Source organism: Phaethon aethereus (genome assembly GCF_964289735.1).
Source record: "Phaethon aethereus genome assembly, chromosome: 2".
In the NCBI taxonomy this organism is placed as follows: domain Eukaryota; kingdom Metazoa; phylum Chordata; class Aves; order Phaethontiformes; family Phaethontidae; genus Phaethon; species Phaethon aethereus.
Genome location: NC_138582.1, coordinates 166,383,159 through 166,404,739, shown reverse-complemented (window position 1 = coordinate 166,404,739; position 21,581 = coordinate 166,383,159). Strand labels below are relative to the sequence as shown.

The 21,581-nt window shown below is 41.0% G+C and overlaps 1 protein-coding gene across 1 annotated transcript in view; it reads left to right on the top strand.

The window, feature by feature from the left end:
• DLEC1 (DLEC1 cilia and flagella associated protein) overlaps positions 1-21,581 on the top strand; it is a gene marked incomplete at both ends in the record, with an annotated part of 41,371 nt that overhangs the window by 7,004 nt on the left and 12,786 nt on the right. Inside the window, 18 exons of the mRNA XM_082014965.1 lie at positions 637-773; positions 1,689-1,785; positions 3,008-3,094; positions 4,032-4,194; positions 6,198-6,390; positions 7,700-7,758; positions 8,305-8,479; positions 10,270-10,363; positions 10,598-10,728; positions 11,035-11,193; positions 12,980-13,119; positions 13,373-13,526; positions 14,970-15,080; positions 16,531-16,661; positions 18,703-18,888; positions 19,370-19,437; positions 20,627-20,778; positions 21,369-21,472. Coding sequence (XP_081871091.1) covers positions 637-773; positions 1,689-1,785; positions 3,008-3,094; positions 4,032-4,194; positions 6,198-6,390; positions 7,700-7,758; positions 8,305-8,479; positions 10,270-10,363; positions 10,598-10,728; positions 11,035-11,193; positions 12,980-13,119; positions 13,373-13,526; positions 14,970-15,080; positions 16,531-16,661; positions 18,703-18,888; positions 19,370-19,437; positions 20,627-20,778; positions 21,369-21,472 — 2,341 coding nt within the window. The remainder of the gene's footprint in view (positions 1-636; positions 774-1,688; positions 1,786-3,007; positions 3,095-4,031; positions 4,195-6,197; positions 6,391-7,699; positions 7,759-8,304; positions 8,480-10,269; positions 10,364-10,597; positions 10,729-11,034; positions 11,194-12,979; positions 13,120-13,372; positions 13,527-14,969; positions 15,081-16,530; positions 16,662-18,702; positions 18,889-19,369; positions 19,438-20,626; positions 20,779-21,368; positions 21,473-21,581) is intronic.

Genomic DNA, 21,581 nt, shown 5'->3' with positions numbered 1-21,581 from the left:
TCTCATTTTCACTCATAATAGATTTATTAGTTATTAAAATGTAATCCTGTCATATTTTTCCTCAATTATTTGTTTTTGCCACATCAAGCTCATTTTTTTTCACTGTATTAGAGGAGTGAGCAAGAGCCACTTTTCTAGGTTGGTGTCTTGTCAATTCCTGGACTCCTAACTGTAATTACCAATCCTAAATATTAAGGAATTATGATTTAGTTATAAGTATTTGATGCTATTAATTAATATTTATTGCATGTTACATTAATTATATATAGATATTACGTATCTGCAGGGTTCACCTCACAGATATCTAGCCTCAACTGTAACAACCAGGATTACTTATGCAGAAACTTGCTTTGATTTTTTGTAAATTCACCTTTCCTGTTATACTGAGCTTTTTAAAAAATCATCTTACTTTTTGTTTTCATTCGGTAGAATCTTTAAGTAGGAAGCACCATTAAAATGTAAGATGAATGTAGAAATATGCACCTCATACTGTTTAACTTTCAAATGGAAAGAATTTGAGGATTTTAGGCTTGCAGCACCTAGCATATTCATATGCAGCAATATTTAAGAAGTAGCTGGCTTTGGCAGCTGCTAGCGTTCACTGTGTAGTCTGATTTTCTCTGTTACTCATTGCAGTGCCTCACGTTGTAGACTGTGGTTCCTGCCTTGTTGGAGGAATAAAAGTGATGATGATTTTGTGCAGAAATGAAGGAATGAGCACTGGGAAGTTCTGTGTAATGCCAAAGAAAGCCTGGCCACCTCCTAATTTCAGGGTGAGTCATTAGAAGGGAAATACTGGTCATGGTATGGTATAGGTGCCCTGACATGAAGACCTTTTGAGCTAGTCATGGTATATTAGCACAGAAGTCATAAGGCCTTGCTGGGGATATCGGTATTGTGCCATTCCCTCAGGGATTCACTTTTATCCTCAAGACCAATCTCCTTGGATGTCCCTATCTTCTGCTTGTGCTCTGGCTTGCCTCTGGAAGAAGTTGTCTTGCTCAGTGGTGAGGTAAACTCAGACATAGATCGGGGAAAGGACAACTGGCTGAACTTTAACCTTACCCTTAAAGTAAACAGAAATGCAGTCAGTTCTAGCATTGCTTGAGCTGATTTCCTTCCCCTCCCCAGCAAAGATACCACTGACGTTGCTGCACCTGTAGACCCTGGCGGTCCACTCCAGTATTGCTCTGTCTTTAGCTTTCCATCACAAAACAGGGTCTAAGTGAAGTGGACAAAGGAGATAAGATGTGACTTTCACACTGGCATTTTATGTGCTGGAGAAAAGGCTAATGAGGCAGCTGATGTGCCAGGTTGTCCCTCCTGAGATGCTTTACAGTTCCAAGTCAAAGTGAGTCATAAGCATGAAGAAACAGACAGAGCGCCTATGCTCAGGCATAGCTGTTCTATGAGCATGAATATTAGGGCTCCTGACACTATCATATGTCTTTGGAGACAGCACCTTCCCTCCTGCTTTCACTAAGGTAATTATAAAGCACAGAGCATTTCTTCTAATCAAGCTATATACATAAGCCACATACTTTTGAGATGTGGGAAAAAAAGTACGGTAAGAAGTAGAACAGTGATGTTGTATACTGCCTGTTTTAGGTAAATGTAATTTAAAAACAACCACCTGATCAATTAAATTTATTAATCTTTCTTTTTTTTCTTTTTTTTTTAACACTTAGGTTGTTGCCACTGATGGTTTTGTGATACAGGATCCTTTTGGGATCCATCCTGCTGTTTTTGAGCTAGCTCCAGGGCAGAGTACAACAGTAGAGGTTAGTAGCAACTGCTACAGGAAGTATTTATACTTTACCAAATAGATTAGCAAGCAAGATCATTTTAGAAGATACATCTTTGCAAGATCATTTGCAGATTTGGATTTGTGTGAGCAAAAATGCTCAAATCTTTTTGTGCAATTATGCTGAAATAATTGAAGTTGTGAGTCTTACTGGAGAGTAACTGCAACTTTGAAGCTCTGCTTAGCCACTCAGAGACCAGTCAGATTTTTCCCATGCAAAGAACCCTGTTAGAGAAAACAGGCATCTGAGAACACAGGAGTGCTTATTTCACTCCAACTGGGGCATCAAGTCTAAGAAACCTTTCCTTTCTGAGCTTCCTTGAAAAAAAAAAAGGACATTTTGGGAAAAGAATTCTTTCATTTGGAGCAGCAGGTACAAATCCTTCACTTATGCTGTGCTCTTTCCTGAAAAAGATCCTGCAGTAAGCGTGCATTACTGGTTGCCACCACTGCTTTGTCTGATGTGGGCCACATTTTATTATAGCACCACTATGGGGAGAGGAAGAGTGATATGGGGAGTATGACTAGCCTCCAGCCCTTCCTTTTACCAGTACCTCCTCCTGGCTGTTGATAAAAGGAATGGGTCAGGCAGGTGTGGATAAAGGAGAAACGTTTCTCCTCCTTTCTGTCTCCCCAGGTGCATTGCTTCAGCAGGGCCAGGCACACGTGGGAGAGAAAAAGATTTAGCATGGGTTGGGTTTGCAGGTGGTGACGGGTAACGGGTAGAAGCACCATGACGCACATTACACAGCCAAAAGTTTTGTTCCCTGACCCATTTTTGTTGGAGTGGAACCCCGGCAGGCACACACTGCCCTGCTCATGCTGTTGTAGCCCAACAGGCAGCGGTGGTATTGCTCGGTAGGTACCTGAGGGCAGACCCGATGCTGAGGGTGCAGTTCGTACAGCTAACCCAGTAGACTGCCCTCATCTCCGGTGCCTACAGAGCAGCCTCTGGTGACCGTCCAGATACACGCATGCAAGTTTAGTGACCCAGAAAACACCTATTTCTCTCTGGTCTGTATTAAGGGACTGTGATACTGTCTATTTTTTGCAAATGTAAGATTTAATTACTAATCACTAGAACTGTGAACAATTTACAGTGATTTGTAAACTGTTTAGTGAACAATTACAAATTGAAGTTTATTACTTCCTGGTGAGAAGTCCGTTACAGACACTGCTGTTTCACTTCTGTCTTTCAGGTAGTGTTTTTCCCTTCTTTTCCAGAAGTCTCACAGCAAACATACACCGTTGTTTGTGACAATTGCCAAGTCAATGATGTTACAGTCACAGGTTTGTTTCTAACACCTTTCAGAGATCGCATTTCTAACACCGTAGACATTCAGATAATGTGAGTGGTGGCTGATGGCTTGAAGTGTTGGTAACATTTTATGTCATTGGATTAAGGAAATACTTTGACCCCTCATGGTGTTCAATGTTAAGCATTTTTTTACTACTATTATTACTGCTCCATCCCAGTGCATGAAATACATGGGACTGAGAAAGTACTGAGCTTTTAACCCACTGTAGACAAAAATCCATATGTAAAATGTCACCCAGTAGCAAAAAAGAAAACCTGTTGTCAGGTACAATTCATTTCTTAGACTTTTGGATCAATAAGATAACATGACAAACTATAAAACATCAGCTTTAACAGGGCAGAAATACATTTGGGTGTGAAGCAAATTTGGGGCACATCTTGGATTAGAGTATTCAGGAGAGAGGCAGTATTTGCATTAGCTAATGAAACCAGTTGAAATTCTTGTAAATATTAGCGCTTGTCCTATAATGTAATTGTGAGTGTTATAATACTAGGCTTAACTTGTTGTCTATTTAATCACTTTATTAGAGATATTTCCTTTGGAAATTTTTAATAGTGCATTTGCTGCTTATTGTTATTTTAATATACTCCTCAAAACATCAAGCCATGTTATTACCCATTGCAAATACCCTGCTCACTTCAGTGAAACGATGCTCATGTAAGTGAGCTGAGGTTGTGGCCCTGAAACCCAAATCTGTTAAATTCATGAAGAGAAGATCTTTACTGATACATGTTGATAAACAAAGAACATCATGAAAATATTGTACAATTAACACACTGGAGTTCTGAAACTTGAGGACACAACAGATATAATCAGTAATGGCCATTGCTCGCATTTGCTGTTAATGAGTAATGTGAACAATGTTAATAGCCAGATGGTAAACAGTAATACCTACTTATTTCTTCAAGGAGTTGGACAGCTGATAGCTCTGGAGCTTGTGTTCATCACAGGTGGAGAAAGCAAACCTGAACCTGGTGAAGTTACTGATGTAACAGCACAACATTTCATACGATTTGACCCCCAAAACCCACACGCCACCGAGGAGAAGAAATTAGTTATAAGAAACTCTACGTACGTAGCTACCATTAATAGAGTAATGCTCTGCAGTCTAAACATACTGGTAGGGATCTCATTTGTGATACTATACTCTCTCAAGCTGGAGAAACCTTCATGTACATGATAAACCTTGTGCAGAAGTCTCGCTTCTTTTTGCTCCTTTGTTTAGTAATTAACGTTCAAGGATATGCTTGTAAGAGCAGGGACATTAGACGCAGATCAAACATTACAGCAACCGTTAGCCACAGCATGTGGTTCATACACTGCCAAGGTCAATATATTTGCTTCAGTACAGGTAAATCTACAACTACAAAAGATTCATAAATATGGATGTCTGCAATAAATATTTAACAGGGTCATCCAGATAAGTTTTATGTAACTTTACATGTCTACAATATATACTTGTGCAACCGAGTGAGGCACCCTATACTATTTTCTTTCTTAGTGCATGGAAATGGACTATGGTTCTCCATAGAACATGACATAATGCATCCTGGACTCCACTGGATCTCTGCTGATGAAAACGGGAGCCCAATGTAACTAACTTATATTAAAACTGTCACATGAGTCCTACTATTGAGTTCTAATAGATTTAAATATAAACTCTATTTGAAGTCAAGGGATATGTCCCTAAGTACAGTTACATTGTACTGAACGTAGTGGTGTCCTGATTTTGCTCAAAATTAGTCAGACAATAATACAAGTACACTAAGGTGCATGATTGCAGTAGTTTGAGGCTGCAGACGATCAAAGCAGTGAGAAGGTCAGTGCTGGTTTTAGATACATTAATGTCAATTGTTACTTGCTACAGTGAATTTCTGAAGTTTGTTTTGTGGCCTGGAAACCACACATGCATAATGCCAGAACAGAATGCTGCTTGGGTGAAGAAAGTGGGATTCAGTGAACTGGGTACTGTAAACTGATGAAGGATGTGACTGTGCCAATTTCCACATTTTCTTTGGGCTATAATGACGACAGCAGTCCCTGCACGTCTGGTGCCAGCATTTGTATGAAACAAAGCTGGACAGGCTGAGACTAAACTCCATAGAAGCAGGAAAGAGAAAACTTTCTGCTGCTATTGAAAGTGATACAAGAAATTTTATCTGTGCAATTTTGTTATTGATACCCACTTTCAAACGCCAGTGTCCTTCCTCACTTTTAGTAAGGCAAAGTTTTTGAGGTCAGCATGAGCAAGGTTTTAAAAACCATGAAGACATTCCTAACTAAAAGAGGGTAGGTTTAGACTAGAGATAAGGAAGAAGTTTTTCACAATGACGGTGGTGAAACACTGGAAGAGGTTGCCCAGGGCGGTGGTAGATGCCCCATCCCTGGAAACATCCCAGGTCAGGTTGGACGGGGCTCTGAGCAACCTGCTCTAGTTAAAGATGTCCCTGCTCATGGCAGGGGGGTTGGACTAGATGACCTTTAAATGTCCCTTCCAACCCAAACTATTCTATGATTCTATCATTCCATGGAATACACTTCTGCTGAAGCAACCTGGTTAAGCAACCTTTTCTGGATTACAAAGAGTATTGCAGAGCCCTTGCTATAATCTTAGCTGGAGCCACTGTGTTTTTTGACATGATAAAGACCACATCTTGCACTTGGATTAAATTCAGAGTGTTATGTAGATCATGAGCAGTGATGCAATGCAAATATACTGATATCAGCAGGAATGGTTCTCCTGTTTCTTCTTGAAAGAAGAATTGTAGAGTCTCCTAAAAGTTGCATGATATGACAAGTTAAATAAGGCAAGAAAGTGTTAACATATCTTACATGTTTATATAATTTACTTCCATATATTAGCATGTTCTTTGTACAGTTTATGTACTCTGACTCTATGCTGCCTCATCAGCTTTGTAGCTCACAAAGGCTGGTAAGTCTAACCCCTGTAATTTTTTAAGAAAGGAATTCCCTAAAAGGAAAAAGGAACTGAAAATTTTCTCTCAATATTTTACTCAAAAAATATTTTAATTTTTTAATTATAGCTTTTTTGTTGTTTATTGATCTTTTTGCAGCCATGTAGAACTTCCTTTCTACTGGCAGATAATAAAGCCTAATCTGAAACCATTAATACCAGAAGGAACTGCAGACCTTATGAAGCTCAAATACTATAGAGACACAGAGTCAGCCTTCTCCCTAAATCCTGAGCAGGGGGTTTTGCTTCCCCATGTGGATCATGAGTTTATTCTCACTTACACTCCACAGGAGGTATGGCTTATGATTCCTTCCTATCTACAAACTCCAGCTGTGTATTTTATGCAAGTCATAAAATTCTTGCTGTGCAGCTTTCTAAAGTTAATTTAATTAGCTGGTACTATGCTCTGATAAACAGTGTTCAAAATGTAGAAAGTTACTAAAAGAAAACATGTTTTGACTGCAAAATGTGAGACAGTTTCTGATCTCATGTAATTTTTGGTACTGACTGGACACAATTAATTTTACACTGAAAGTATGGACACATCCTCATAGCTGCAGCTGTGCTGGCTGGTGAAGTTACCACCCTCACCACACTACCAGCTCCTCCAAAACCTCCTGACTCTGCCTCTTCTCCTGAGTGAGCTGCTTTGGTGATGCATCCCATATCTAATGCAGTCTAAATAAGTTTAGTTAGAAAACAGTGATTACTTAAACCATTTCCAACTGTAGCTTTTTTGGGCTGAAATGGGTCCTGTGAACAGCTGTATGGTAAATTAAGGGGATAGTAGTAGCCTTTGGCAGAAAAATGATGGTATGCACCTGTGGGTAAAGAGAGGTGCAGCGATGTTTGAATGCAGCTGTACCAGTGACTGTTGTCTTAGTTTCTGCTCCCCATCTTTGTAAATAAGGAGCATGAGCTCACTGTATTTAAAGAAACTCGATCCAAAGTAAGCCCAAGAGTGGGAATATCCCGTGCTGTGGTGATTGACAGATACAGGAATACCTCCAATAAGTATGGAAGAGAAACTAACTGGGTTTTTTAAATACTTTAATTAGTTAATAGAAAAATATATTGAATTAACATATACACTTAAATTAATATCTCTCTACAAACAAATGAATCTTTTGCAAAGCCCTTCAGATTTAAGGCCTCCTTCTGTGTTCCCCCCCCCCCACCTTGGAATATAGAAGGCATCCTCTTTTCCCATGACAGAGAAAATCATATTGATGGTCAATTAAGCTAAATACCCTGGAGCAGTTAGAAGAAACTTTAAGTTAATACAGCAGTACTGCTCTTAATTTGGGGAGCCTTTGCAGATGCTTGTGTGTACTATGCAATATACTAGGGAAATAATAACAGGCATGTAAAAAATGAGTATTTTTCTTGGAACCGTACACCATGAGATCAGAATCTGGCTTAATATTTTCAGTCAAACATGTTTTCTTTTAGTAACTCTAGAGCTTGAATATTGTTTGTCAGAGCTTAGTAGTCCAATGGTGATCATTCATCCTTTAAATGTAATCTGCTTTTTCATCTTTTTTTCATCCTCAACATAACTGATTACTTGACATTAAAATCCTCTCCTTCTCATCTGTGTAGCTGAAGAGTTATCACAGTGTGATTCAGATGGTACTGAGGGACATCCCAGAATCACCTTGGTAAGCAGAGAAACGGTATTTCCCAGTAGGATGCGTAGCCACATTTTAGCTACATTATTTCATTAAGTTACTGGGATTCTTTATCTTTCTGGTGGTGATGGTCTGACAATTATAGAGGATTTTATCTGTACAACTAATAGTGGTAAAAGAGTGTCTCTGTGAACTTCCCTTGTGTCTGAAAGCATGCCTTAGCCCTACCTAGGGCTGCTCCTCTCACGGAAAAAGATAATAGTGTCACATTGTCTGTTCATTTTCCAGGCTTTCTACTGAGATTTCCAGCAGGTTTTCCTGTTATTGTTGTTTGTCACAGCAGTCTATGACTTACAGACTTGTTCATGAACAGACTGGGATGTCTAGAGTACTTTAAAGAACCACTGGAATTTTTCCAGTTTTTAATTGTCCTCAACCTGAGCTAGTTGCACGCTGGCAGTCTATAGCTGAGAAACTTTTGATGATTTTCAGTTTTGATCTGGCAATTAAAAGATGGGATCCAGTTTAAACACCAGTTTAAAATGCTTAATAATTCTACCATATTTCCTCCCAAAGTTTAGTAAAAGAGGGGATGCTTCAAAACATCCCAGAATACAAAGCAGAGGATGTAATAGCACTGGACATAGAAGTTAAAGGATCGACAGAACCGTTTCAGCTTCTTCTGGAACCATATGCCATTATCATTCCTGGAGAAAACTTTATTGGTGTAAATGTCAGAAAAACATTTAAGGTTTGTTTGCTTTTGACTTTATTGTTATTATGTGCTTTGTGTCACTGGATGTCATAGGTGTATTAGAAGATACCAGACAATCCATGTTATTTTAGTTTTTCTTAAATATTTTTAAAGGAGGCTGTGACTCCAGGAGGACCTGTGCTGAAATCCTCTAGCAGGCTTCCTTAGCCCCATACTCCAGGCAGCAGGCCTTGTTCTTTTTTCATCTCTCAAGTTTGTTACCACGGAGTATTACCCTTCTAAATGTTTTTCTGGGCCACTAACCTGGTGCTTATCGCTTTGTCACTCCTGTAGTGTAAAAGTTTTCCAGTTAGGAGGAATAGCCAATGAATGATTAAATGACTTTATAACAGAGGCACTGTTCATGCAAAGGACTACAGGCAAGCACAGAAGAGCTATAAAAGTCACATTTGCTGCAGCCTACTAGACCTTATTCTTTCCTGCAGGTCCCATAATGGTCAAACAGACATTCTGATAATTTCTATTTGACCATTCTGGGACAGACTGCTGCTGGAATTGTGCACTCAGTGTCCTCTTCACTATAGATCAGGATCCTTTTGATCTTAGGCTCACTTGGGAAAAACATGCCTGTTAGCAAGAGCAGGCAGGAAGACATTTCCCAGTTAATGATCTTCCCACTTTTTCTTAAAGATACTGCTAATCAGCACTTAGATTTATGCTTTCTCTTTCCTAGAAACTCTTTTTCAACATAAGACAGCCATTTCATACTTTCCAGTAATCCAGTATAGCTACACATGTGGTAATTAAGTCACTTACTGATAATATAATGACATTCCCCACAGTTTCCAATTGGTTTTTTAGTCTTAAAAAGATAAGAATTTGAACTGTGCTTAGAGGCAATTGTGCTTCAGAGAATAAAGTTATTTGCTGTAATTTTAAGAAATAATGTCTGAATAGCTCTGAAGAGCAGGCCAAAGATTTCAAGAGCTTACATCTCCCTCACAAACATATCCTTTGGCCAAAAAAGGCTGCTCTCAAAGGAAAGATTTGAAGTTTAAGTTTAGAAGGTCTGTTATATTTTTGAAAAATGGGGAAAAAGTTTAAAAGGTTTAAAATATGGTAATGTTCTTGGAAAGAATGGTTAATGGATTTTCTTCAAGTTTCAGAAAGCACCTTCACCTGTGTGAAGGTAGCCACTGTGTTAAATATAGTGCTTATATAATCTGAGCTACTTGTGGTAAGCTTTCCTTATAGTCCTTGGAGGTCTCATTGGCAGCATCTGGGGGTGATTAATCTCATCCTAGAGGCTCAAATAGGTCGGAGGAATTGCTCCCAGCACTCTCTAGTTGGCTTTATTTTCAGTAAAGGGAATCCTAGGAGATGAGGTCAAGTGTAGCTCTTGCATCTATTTTGCAGACACCTGAAATCCAGTCAGGTGAATCCCAATTCTTCTTGTCCTTGTTTCACATCACAGAGGAGAAGGGAAAGGAAAGGGAGGACACAGCGTTGTCATGTAAATAACAGTAGTTAGTGCATGGCACTGGGGTAGTACTGTTCAAATCAGAGGTTAAATGAAGTTCTATGTCTTTCCTCTATTACCATGCTCAGTTTATTTCAAGATTCAGGTGAAGATGTCGTAGCTAGATTCAAGGCATATTAGTAGGTCATAAAGTTTAGTGGCAATCAGGATATTGTTGGAGTTTGCAAAGTATGTGATGTAAGACTTGCAATACCTAGTTTGCAGTGATCAGTACTCTCAGCAAATTGGCTTGTTGCTATGAAAGCTTAAAGTGCATTAATGGTCTTCTTGATTTTAATTGTTTTAGATGTGGAATAACAGCAAATCATTGATCAAATACACATGGGAGAAAATCATGCTCTGTGACATCATGGAAGTTGAACCTCATACTGGCATCATAGGTAAAGTTTCTGTGACTTGCAAGCATCAACTAATGACAGAAATATTTAAATTGGTATGAGTAGAAGAGAAAAGTCACAGAGCAGTATAATGCAAGCTGCAAAATAAGACCCGATCCCCAGCCTGCTGGAGCCAGCAGGAGGCTTAATTTGGTTCCAGGAGCTTCAACAACAGGCTTGCAGCAGGTGGTTTCTTTGCAAAAGGGTGAGACAGGACACTGACTTTTTCTTTTCTAGATATGAATAAATGCTGTGAGTTTGAACTGGCAATTACTGGAAGCAAACCTGGGTGTATCAGTTGTAACCTGCAGTGCAAAATCGAACACTGTCCAGAGCCAGTTGTGTTGCATGTTGAGGCTGTCTTTAAGGTAAGGAACAGTTCAGTGCTGCAAGATGACTAGCTGTGGGGCCTGGCCATTGTCCATCTAAAGCTTTTTGCCTCTTAAAGGCATGACAAATCTAAAGCAGTTACAAACAGGAGGTATTTTTGCTGTCTAGTAACTATTGAGGCAATGTTGTCCCATGACAATAAGAATTTTTCTGCATTACACACAATGTATTTGTTTGCTGCTATTCTCTGTGAAATCAAATGTTACTCTTAGATAATGTGTGCTTCTTAATTAGGCAATTTTGGCAGAAGTGTCCATTCTGACATCTGTTTCCTGGTGTCCTAGGGTCCACTTCTTTGTATCGATGTTCCGTCACTCTGGTTAGGTTTGACTAAGCAGGGTGAGAGTGTGTTAAGAACCTTTGAGATTAGAAATCTCTGTCAGCTTCCAGCACAGTGGAGAATGCAAGAGAGCCAGGTTTGTCTAGCAGAAAGGAATGAAGAGGTAAGTCGCTGCTATAGCTAGCTATGCTCCCTCTTTAGCCATTTTTTCCATATGCTTAGGAGTTGTAATATTCATTCCAGATGTCAAAGTTCTAATTGCTGTGACTACTTATGAAGCTGTTTGTGCTAAGTTCCTTAAGTGCATGAGTTCTTTTGAGACTGAATGCTTCTTTGCAGTTTTTACTGTGTTTCCGTTTATTACAAATCCCCTGCCAGCCTGATCCAAAGGGACATGGACTATTTCCTTTATGACAGTGATTTCAGCTGCTGCTGCTATAAATAAGAGGGTAAGACTTTATCAGAACCGAAGCTGCTACACCCTCCTCCCACACACTCACATCAACATATCGGACGAGAATCTCAGCACTGAGTTGGGCCTTTTGGCTTTAAACAGTAACTTTGAAGCACACAGGTGTGTCCCAAAATAACTTCTTACCACAATGAATACTCAAACTATTATTTAGTTTTAGGTATCTAGACTGTGATGTGTCAAATGCAGTCCATTCCAGTCTTTGACTTCAGGGCTCATTCCACTATTTCATATGAAATAACTAAAGCAGCTTGGAGGTAATACTGGCGGCAAATAATTGAGGGAGAGCTGCTATCTGCAGACCATCACATATTCCTAAAATTTAAAAAAAAAGGCAAAATACATATTTTGATTATTTGTGGCACACAGTGGGCTTTGTAGCTAGATTTCCCATTGGTGTTATGCATTAAAGGGAATTGAGGAAATCCAGACTCTGGGATGAGTGCTTTTTGTTGTAATGGAAGGCCAAATTCTGCCTGTAGGGCTCATTACGTAATTAGCCATGCAAAGAATTGAGTTCACTTGTTTCATGGCAAAATTGGTCTAAATGCTGTTCAGATGTTCAACTTTCTGGACAGACTGGCAGTTTTGCAATGGAGAGAGGACCTTGTTAAGCGGGAACTTTCTATTGACCATCAGGACATGGTAGCCTGTGAGAAGTTGCACGGTATCCCCATGAGTTCTTGAGCTTTATTTTATTCTCTATGTATCATGTAGATATCTCACCAACTTTGGGTGAAAGTTGATTGCAAAAAGAAAAGATTTATGAGTGGTGGTTATGGCAGCCTTGCAAAACCATTGTGTGTGTGTGTATGTCTATCCCTTTTCCCCCAGAAAAATTACAATCAGAAATCCATGATTGGGGATAGGGGTGCCCTGGAGGAAACCCTGTCCTCACAGTCCTCGTGCCCTTACTTCTCACTGTTATTCCTTTGTCCCCTGCTGTTCCCAACAATTCCCTGAACCCCAGAGAGATTTTAGTCTTAATCTCTTGAATTTGTTATCCCAGAGCTCATTTATATCCCAGTGAAGATCTTAGATCAAATGCTCCATTCCTCCTGCATAAGAGCTATCCCTTTTCTTTCCTGAACCTCTCCAGCTCGCACCCCACACTGGTGCTCTTTCTGTTTCCTCTTGCAAGGAGGCACTGCTGCTGAATGCTTGTCCTCCACATTCCCCCTTACTCCATGCACAGGCATCCCTGTTATGCCCTTGGCTCTGACTATCCTTCTCTTAGGTCGTTGCCTTTTTGTTAGCTGTCCCCATAAAAGCAAGTCCTGCCTCCTTGTCTAGCCAGGTTTTCACAAAGCTAGCACTGTGTTTACTGAAATCAACCCAGGTGGGACTCCAGGGACAGAGAGAAAGAACATATCTGAGGAGAAACTAGACACATACAAGTCCTAATTAGATTGTGTGCCTTCAGCATTTTACACTTGCTTTGCAGACGTCAAAGAAATTTCTGTTTCCTCTCTCCCAGGTATCTCCCTTTACCATTCGGCCATCTGCTGGAGTAATACCTCCTTTGGGTATATGCAGTGTGTCAGTTCAGTTCACATCATTGCTGTGCCAGCGTCTCCAGACAGTATTGGAACTAGAGGTAGAAAATGGAGAAGGAAGGTAAGGGGGAAAAGTGGCCTTCAGCTTTGGTTTTTTCCTGACATCCACATGTGATTTTCATTTTAGGTGGTTTTATCTCCTAAAACGAAAATATGTAGCAGGAACTCAGTGTGGGGTTGTGTAACATATCAATGAACTATCCAATGGCTAATATTGCTAAATAAACATGATCATCATTCTTTCCAGCATGCTGTTTTATGTCTAGCACATTTCATTAACGATAACAATAGACCATCTGTGTGTTTATTTCCAGTCATCTTCCTGTTTTTGTTGAAGTTCAGACCCCCCAAGCATGCCTGATATCTAGTCATCTAGTATTCACTGAAATTTATACTGGAGTTCCTGCCAAAGCAACCAGCAAACTTTTTAACCAGACGCTGCTGCCAGCAAAATACTTATGGGGAAAGGTAAATGCACTTCTAATGGATGAAGCATACAGCAATGATGGAAATTGCAATTTCTATTAAAATACAAGTAATACTACTACTTTTAAAAGCTCTTCTGATGTATCTTTCAAGTAGTTTACTGCTGTTTACTGGCTTATGAGCCAAACTTCAACTTGAGACCAGCCTTTATGAAAATATTAACTACCAGCTGATGTCAATATGCTCTTACTGTCTGTGGATATCCCCAGCAGAATGGGTGGGCAGAGATGTGAGGGGAAATAGAATGTAAGTTACCAGAGTATTAAACAAAGTACCATGGCAGTTTAGGGTTTGCATTTAATTTACTAGAGCAAAGAAACAATGGTGCTTTTGAATGGTGTCTAAATTTTGCTTAAATTTCACGTTCTGGGTGGGATTCAGCTTACAGATTAGGAGCCCAAATTTAATGTCAGTATGTAAGCTATGATCTGAACTCTCTTTTCAGTCAATGGAAATCTGAACAGGAAGTCAGTCGCCAGAATATATATGGCTAGTGTTGTTTTGGGTGCTGTAGAGTGGTATTCCAGACCTTCAGGTGTCACTCAAGAAGTGTGGTCTCTTGGAAGTCCTGTCACACCAGTCAGCCATGCACATATGGCTTGGCTACCCTCTGTGCCTGTGTTTAGGCAACTGAATCCTACCCCATCTGTATAGTCAACGAGGTCCAGAGAAGTATTCATCTCCTCCTAAAACAGACACCTACTTTGGTCTGCAGAGTGTTCTCGCTACAATGCTAGTGTTGACACCCACTACACATACACTTAGGTGACTTAGTCCATAAGATGAATCGTACTGTTAGTGCCTCGGTCATTCAGATCTACTCTAACAGCTCAATTGCCTACATAAAAGCATCCAGGGCCATCCAAGATGTCCGTAGGTGCCCAAGGGATCCTAACAGGGCATGTGGATGGTACAGGACTGATAGGAAAACCTTTTGGAACAGCTGGAGGGATACCCACAGCATTTTGCATGGTACCTGATGTTCGTGCATGAGCAACTAAGTTGAACCCCTGGATTCATGCCACGTGCAGGTAGTTGCTTAGGGAAGGTGCCAACACTAGGGTTGTCTCTGTAGGCCACCTCAGTGGTCAGTGGAGAGAGATGGGGCACCTCGAGGATCCTACTCCAATATCAGATAGATTGACTTCACCCAGGAAAAGCTTGTGACTGTGAGAGGGACAACAGTGTCTCTGCTCCCACCCAGTTGCCTCAGTTGGGCACCTGAAGTCATTTTCAATTAATGTAGGCATGAGGATCTTGTCAACCATGGGGGAATTGTAAAGCAAGCCTCAACAAACTGTATATGTTGCTACCTGAAAGTGTCCTAAAACTGAGAATAACTCAGTCTTTATTGTCCTCTTTGATCTGAAGAGAAAATCTGAAAGAATTGGAGTTAGCTGAATGTCTGTCCTTTCTGTTTGGCAGCTCATTGGAAGTCAGGCAGCTTTCTGCTCTGCTGCTGTCTCCCCAGCCAGTGGCACCTTAGGCCCAAATGAAGAAAAAGAATTCTGCATAGAGCTGTCAGCTAACATCATGGTAAGTTTAAAAACTGATGCAATTTTATCAAAACAGCAACACTGGCATTCTCATCTCACCTCCATCTGGCAAAAGGAAGGATTTTTATGTACAAAACATAATGCTCCTTTTTCTGTACAATATGTCTGAAATTGCTGTGCTTGAGAGGTACCATGGTTGAAGGCAAGAATTAAAGCAGTCCACATGGTGTGCAATTTTCTACCCTGCCTCTTTGTTTCTCAACTGTTCTCGTTTTCTTTCTTTCTTGATTGCCTATTCAATTACTCTTAATGCTTATCACTTTTCTTGGAGATTACAGATCCCCAGTTTGGATTATCCCAAATGAAATGGAGCAGACTGGAATATATAATACACATTCTGTTTTCTGAATGCAACTGGGCCCATTTTGATATTTGAAAAGGGGCTGATGGGACTGAGAGCCTGCAAAATAGGGTGTAGACTGCAGAGTTCACAAACTTCAGGAATTCATCCGCAGACTTTCTAGGGACATTCAAACAGCTGATTTAATGCAACTAAATAAAGAAGCTTTCTGTAGGTATGGTGTATTAGTTCCCATTACAATCACTGAAGACCTAAGTTTCATTAATTCACTTAAAAGTAGGTGTTCAGTACTATCAGAGATGCCGTAGCAGATCTCAGATACCCATATACATCTGACATATGTGGCACAGGATCCCAGTAAACCTCAGCCTTCTTCATGAAAGCTGGAAGCTCAACAGGACACACTGGGCATTAGGAGGGGCACTTCTGCATGTGGCCGGGGAACTGAATGCCATCCGAGCCACCTACAAGAAAGGTTGTCTGCATTGTAGGTGAGCTAAATGCCCAAGTACCGTTAATGAATCAGTGGAAATTTAGAGCTCATATTTGGAGTTCACCTTTATAGATGAACTCAAGGGCTCACATCTAGAGAGTTATATTTAGAAGTCTGAATCTGGAGCCAAATCCCAGTTTATTATTTTATGCAGGTTGCACTGATTCATGTACTAATAAGGCAAAAAAGACTAGTAGTGTTGAATTAGCCAGAGTACTGGTGGTACATAATTAATTCTACAAGTCCTGCTTTAAACCCAGGTAGAAATAAAACCTTGGTTTTGGAAGATTATTTAAGCATGACTAGAAGCGATTAATGCTTGGAGCTTCAACACTTGCAGTGTAGGAAGCGTGTCAAAAATCACTAACACAGCAGTTTTAGGCTTATAGACTGATGAAGGTACAAAGCCAAGAAACAGCCGCAAATTTTTACCTTGGTACTGCCTCCTAAGCAAATCTGATGTTGGCAGAAAATGCACTTAAAACAATTCGGTAAAACTTTTCACGGTTCTATTGTAGTTCTGATTTTAGTCCAGTGAAGTTTATACAGCTTTTCTAAATCAATTTCTTAATGAGGCTGCCTTTTCTCTGTGGTGTTTGCTTCAGTCACAAGGAAATTTGAATCTTCTCCTTTCAGGGTGAGCTGAAAGACCTTGCCCTTTCCTGTAGCATAGAAGACTTGATTGAACCCCTCTTTCTGAGCATTTCTGGAGAAGTGAAAGGACTGCATGTCACCTACTCAGTACCTTATGACAGTGGAGTTGCCAGGTAAATCAAGGGTTTACTGCTGAACTGAACAAAAATTACTTCTTCCCAAAGCAAAAACATAATAGAGAAGGGGAAAAAACACCTATCTATGGAAAATTCATTCCTCCTCCTGCTATAGGCAGCAAAGACAGTAAAATGTGCTGTGGGATAAGTCACTGAAGTTGCCTATGTGAGGAAAAGATACTGAGTCGTGGTGGGTTGACCCTGGCTGGATACCATGTGCCCACCAAAGCTGCTCTATCACTCCCGTCCTCAGCTGGACCGGGGAGAGAAAGTATAACGAAAGGCTCATGGGTCGAGGTAAGGACAGGGAGAGATCACTCACCAATTACCGTCATGGGCAAAACAGACTTGACTTGGGGAAAATTAATTTAATTTATTACCAATCAAATCAGAGTAGGATAATGAGAACTAAAACCAAATCTTAAAAACACCTTCTCCCCAGCCCTCCCTTCTTCCTGGGCTCAACTTCGCTCCCAATTTTTCTCTCCCTCCTCCCGCCGAGCGGCGCAGGGGGACGGGGAATGGGGGTTGTGGTCAGTCCATCACACCTGGTCTCTGCCGCTCCTTCCTCCTCAGGGGGAGGCTCCTCACCCTCTGCCCTGCTCCAGCACGAGCCTTCCCATGTCCACGGACTTCTCCAGCATGAGTCCTTCCCATGGGCTGCAGTTCTTCACAAGCTGCTCCAGCCTGGGCCCCCCACGGGTGCCGTCCTTCAGGAACAGGCTGCTCCAGCCTGGGCCCCCCACGGGTGCCGTCCTTCAGGAACAGGCTGCTCCAGCCTGGGTCCCCCACGGGTGCCGTCCTTCAGGAACAGGCTGCTCCAGCCTGGCCCCCGCGGGGTCCCAGGTCCTGCCAGCAAACCTGCTCCAGCCGGGGCTCCTCTCTCTCCCCACAGGGCCACAGGCCCTGCCAGGAGCCGGCCCCAGCGCGGGCTGCTCACGGGGTCACGGCCTCCTTCGGGCATCCCCCTGCCCCGGCGTGGGGCCCTCCCCGGGTGCGGGTGCAGATCTGCTCCCCCGTGGAGCTCCATGGCTGCAGGGGGGAACCTCTGCCTGGAGCCCCTCCTGCTCTGGGCTGGGGGTCTGCAGGGCTGTTCTCACATCTTCCCACTCCTCTCTCTGGCTTCAATTGCTGGTTTGGGGTTTTTTTCCCTCCTTCTTAACTCCAGTCCTCCAGAGGCACTACCACCATTGCTGATGGGCTCAGCCTTGGCCAGCAGCAGGTTCGTCTTGGAGCCGGCTGGCACTGGCGCTGTCAGACATGAGGGAAGCTTCTGTCCGCTTCTGACAGAAGCCACCTTTGTAGCCCCCTCACTACCAAAACCTTGCCACACAAACCCAATACATGGGTTAACACTCTAGCCAAATTCAGTATCTTCAGAAGCCCAGGAGAAGACTGGAGAAGAGCACTGCTCCACTCCCACCATTGTTTAGCTGAAACAAATTAAATTAACAACTGTGAATTCATTAATAGTAAATCAGTGTGAAGTTAACTGCATGTTAGTGAAACTCATGTTCATGTGTTGTGTCTGTTCTCCCTTGTGCTCCTGGCTATTCTAACCTGCCAGTTGTCTTGACACTTTTGTGTACAGAGAGCATGAAAAATTACCTTTCTCCCTGGTAACTGAAGTGTGGGACATCTGCATTCCCTCACATGTTTGTGAATAACAACTATTTTCTGGACTGCCAAAAATTTGCAAGTTCAACTCTTAGATGTGAATTTAGAATTATAGAATTATACCCAAGATCCTGTATTTTGGACCATTAAGTTTTGTTGTTGCACTGAGACACATGATATTAAAGAAAGATGAATATACTTTTCTTTGACTTGGTATATCCCAAAATAAATCCTTATGTGGATAGAAGTGAAAAAAAGAAAAACAGTAAGTGCTGATGACAAAAATTACAGGCTGCATGGTCCTTTTACACTGGTCATCACAACCACATTGCATATTGCACATTTTAAAATCTACTGAAATTATCTGTGGCATAAGAAAACAAGACTGATGTTTTAATACTAATGTAATTTTTTCTGACAGTGATGAAAGACAAAGGTTACAAAGCCCATGTGATCTTCTTTTGGACTTTGGATCTGAAGTTGCCTTCAAAGACATAGTAAAGCTTCAGCTAATTCTTACCAATCACACTGGAATCAGTGCTCCATTCAAACTAGAAGCTGAATATTTTACTGGCTATTCACTTACTCCAGAACAAGGAATCTGCCCGTAAGTCTTGCTTTTCTGCATAATGACTCAAATACTAATTTAGGTCTGTATTAAGTCTGCAGTCAGGACAAAGTGCTGTTGCCTCTGTCACGAGATACACTTTCTGCAGTGCTCTGGTGGGGTGTTTTTAAGCTCTTACTCTTGACAGTGGTAATGAAACCTGCTGGTGAGGTTTCCTGCAGAAACAGGAAGCTTGCAATGCAAGGATGGAAGGTTTAGCTGGTGGAAATGGCAAAACACTCTTGTTGCCAATGGACTTAAGCTGATTTACGCTCGCCAAGGCTCTGTTGTGTTAGACTGTACACAGTCTTACAACTTTCAAGTTGATTCACTCTTAAGGTTTCTTTCAAAAAATGCTTTGTAAGCAGTCCTTCTTTAAGGTTATAATGGCCGCTAATGTAGGATTCAGATAGAGCTGTTACTTTAGCAGAGTTTCTCTCATGTCACAGAATTGTCATTGTGATTTCTTTATTTTTCCAAGCTCCTCAAGCTACCTGGTGAAAAGAAGAGGGCCCGTCACAAAACATGCAGCCAGAAGAGCACAGTCAGGTATGAGAACAGCTGTTAATCCCCTCAGTGGCGAGAAAGCAAAAGCCAACTTACTACTGTATTCAGCATTAAATGTGCCAGTTAGGCACATCATTTCATTCTTGGAGTATCTGGATAAGTCTATACTGTTAAATGACTTAGTTCCTCGGTTCATTCTTGAGTTTGAAAGCCCACGTTGCATAAGCATTAGGTCGATCTCTCTCTTCCCAGTCCCTCCCCCCTCTTTTTTTCTTTCTCTCCCCCTCTCTCCCTTTCTCTCTCTTTCCTCTCTTTTTTTCTTGAAAACAACAGTCTGAAACAAAAATGGGTGATTCTGGTGATAGTTCACTCCCAGAATCACTCCCAGCACAGAGTATGGATGACATCCACAGCGTTTGGCTATTTCCCTCTTATACAGTCTTCCAATATCATTGCAGCAGGCTTTTCTCCCTCAAACTCTGTTATATATTCTCCCCACTGTGGAAAGCTACAGCACAGCCCGTCTATCATTTCTGATGTGTTGTGCTGAAAAATAATAATAGTCGAAGCCACATGAGACTTGGGAGGGAGGAAATGGGAGCAAAAAGCTATAAAGTGTGGATGTGTCTTCTGTATCCAAAATAAAACTTGAACATATTGGTATTTTGCCATAGTGTTTGGTATCTGTTACAAAGACAGAGCTTTTCAGCTGTTGAATTAGTACTTAAGATTGGAAAAATGCTGTTCTGACAGATTCCATGCAAGCTTTTTGATTTAGAAGGCCAGGTGACTCAGAATGTGGAAAGGCTTTGCTCTTTGTAATTCATTCTTTGTGTTGAAGAGCACACGGAGGTAAACAGGCAGCTGCTAATAGAATGATAACCAGTTAGCACAAATTCCAGCTTATTTTTCTCAAATTGAGGGTGTGTTTTCATGTAACTAATTAGTGCCTTGCATATCCCAAAAAGTCCTGGATCAGGTTTTTGGAAGGGAGTCCTTCTATGAAATAATCTCTGCAAGAACTCTCAAAAAAACAGATTAAAACCCACTGCAGAAGGGAACTTGTGTAAAGTGATATAAATGTGGGTTGTGTAAATAATTCCAGGTTGGTTTTTTTTAAGCTAGTGAGGTTAGACCAATTAACACCAGCTAAAAATATGATCCTTTGAAAGACTAACTTTGTTCTGTTTCCTCAAAATTCATCAAATGCTTCTTTGCTGTGCTCCTTCAGAGTTTGCAGCAGCAGTGCTATCTCATGGGAAGGGAGTAGCTTTCCATGTACAACCTTCCACAGGAACTCTGAAAGCCTTCCAGCAGCTAATCGTAGAAATAACAGCTTACAACAACATGTGGGGAGAGTACTGGGATGATCTTGTCTGTAAGGTAGGTGAGGGTTCAGTTTCGAGTGAAGTATTGCTATGGCAGGTTTTAGACCAATTATATTTCCCAGATTCCTTTTGTTAAAAATACTTTTTCAGTTTGTTAGGATTTCTGTAAAAAATTAGGATAGATATTACTATACCGCTACCTCCAACAACAAATAAGTTGGATTGTTTGGAGGTAGCGGTATAGTAATATCTATCAATAGATTGTTTGGAGTGATTGTTTGCTCTTACAGTGCGTAGTTTAGTTTTGAGGTAACATATTTATCCCTTGGGAAGTTTTCATGTGCCTTTAAAATGAGTGGAGCAGTTTATATTTATAAAATCTGTTTAGTAGCTGGCCAGTGCACTGCTCTGCTCTATCAATACAATATATTGTGTTGTATGGAAAAGCTGCAGGAAGGCTGATGAATGTATGAGGTATTGCATTCTCCTGCTGAGAAGAGCTTTTGTTAGCATATGAATTAGATGCTGTCAAAAGAAACCAGTCAAAAATATTTGAAAATCCAACCAGTTTTCAAAACACAATTTTGTAACCCAGAGAACTAAAGTTTTATCTTGATTTTGATAGCAAAAATTCATTTTTAATAGGTGGGAGACTTACAACCTAAATTAATTCCTATGCAAATGACTGTGAAAGGCTGTCCAATCTTCCTACAGATGACAGGACCACAAACAGAGCGACCCATAATCAGGTATAGCGCAAAATACCGTCAGAGAAGTCGGAGAATTAAATACCATTAGACTACAGCCAACATACACACATGTTCCCATCTTGTCATGATATCATGAGAAGGTCAGCAA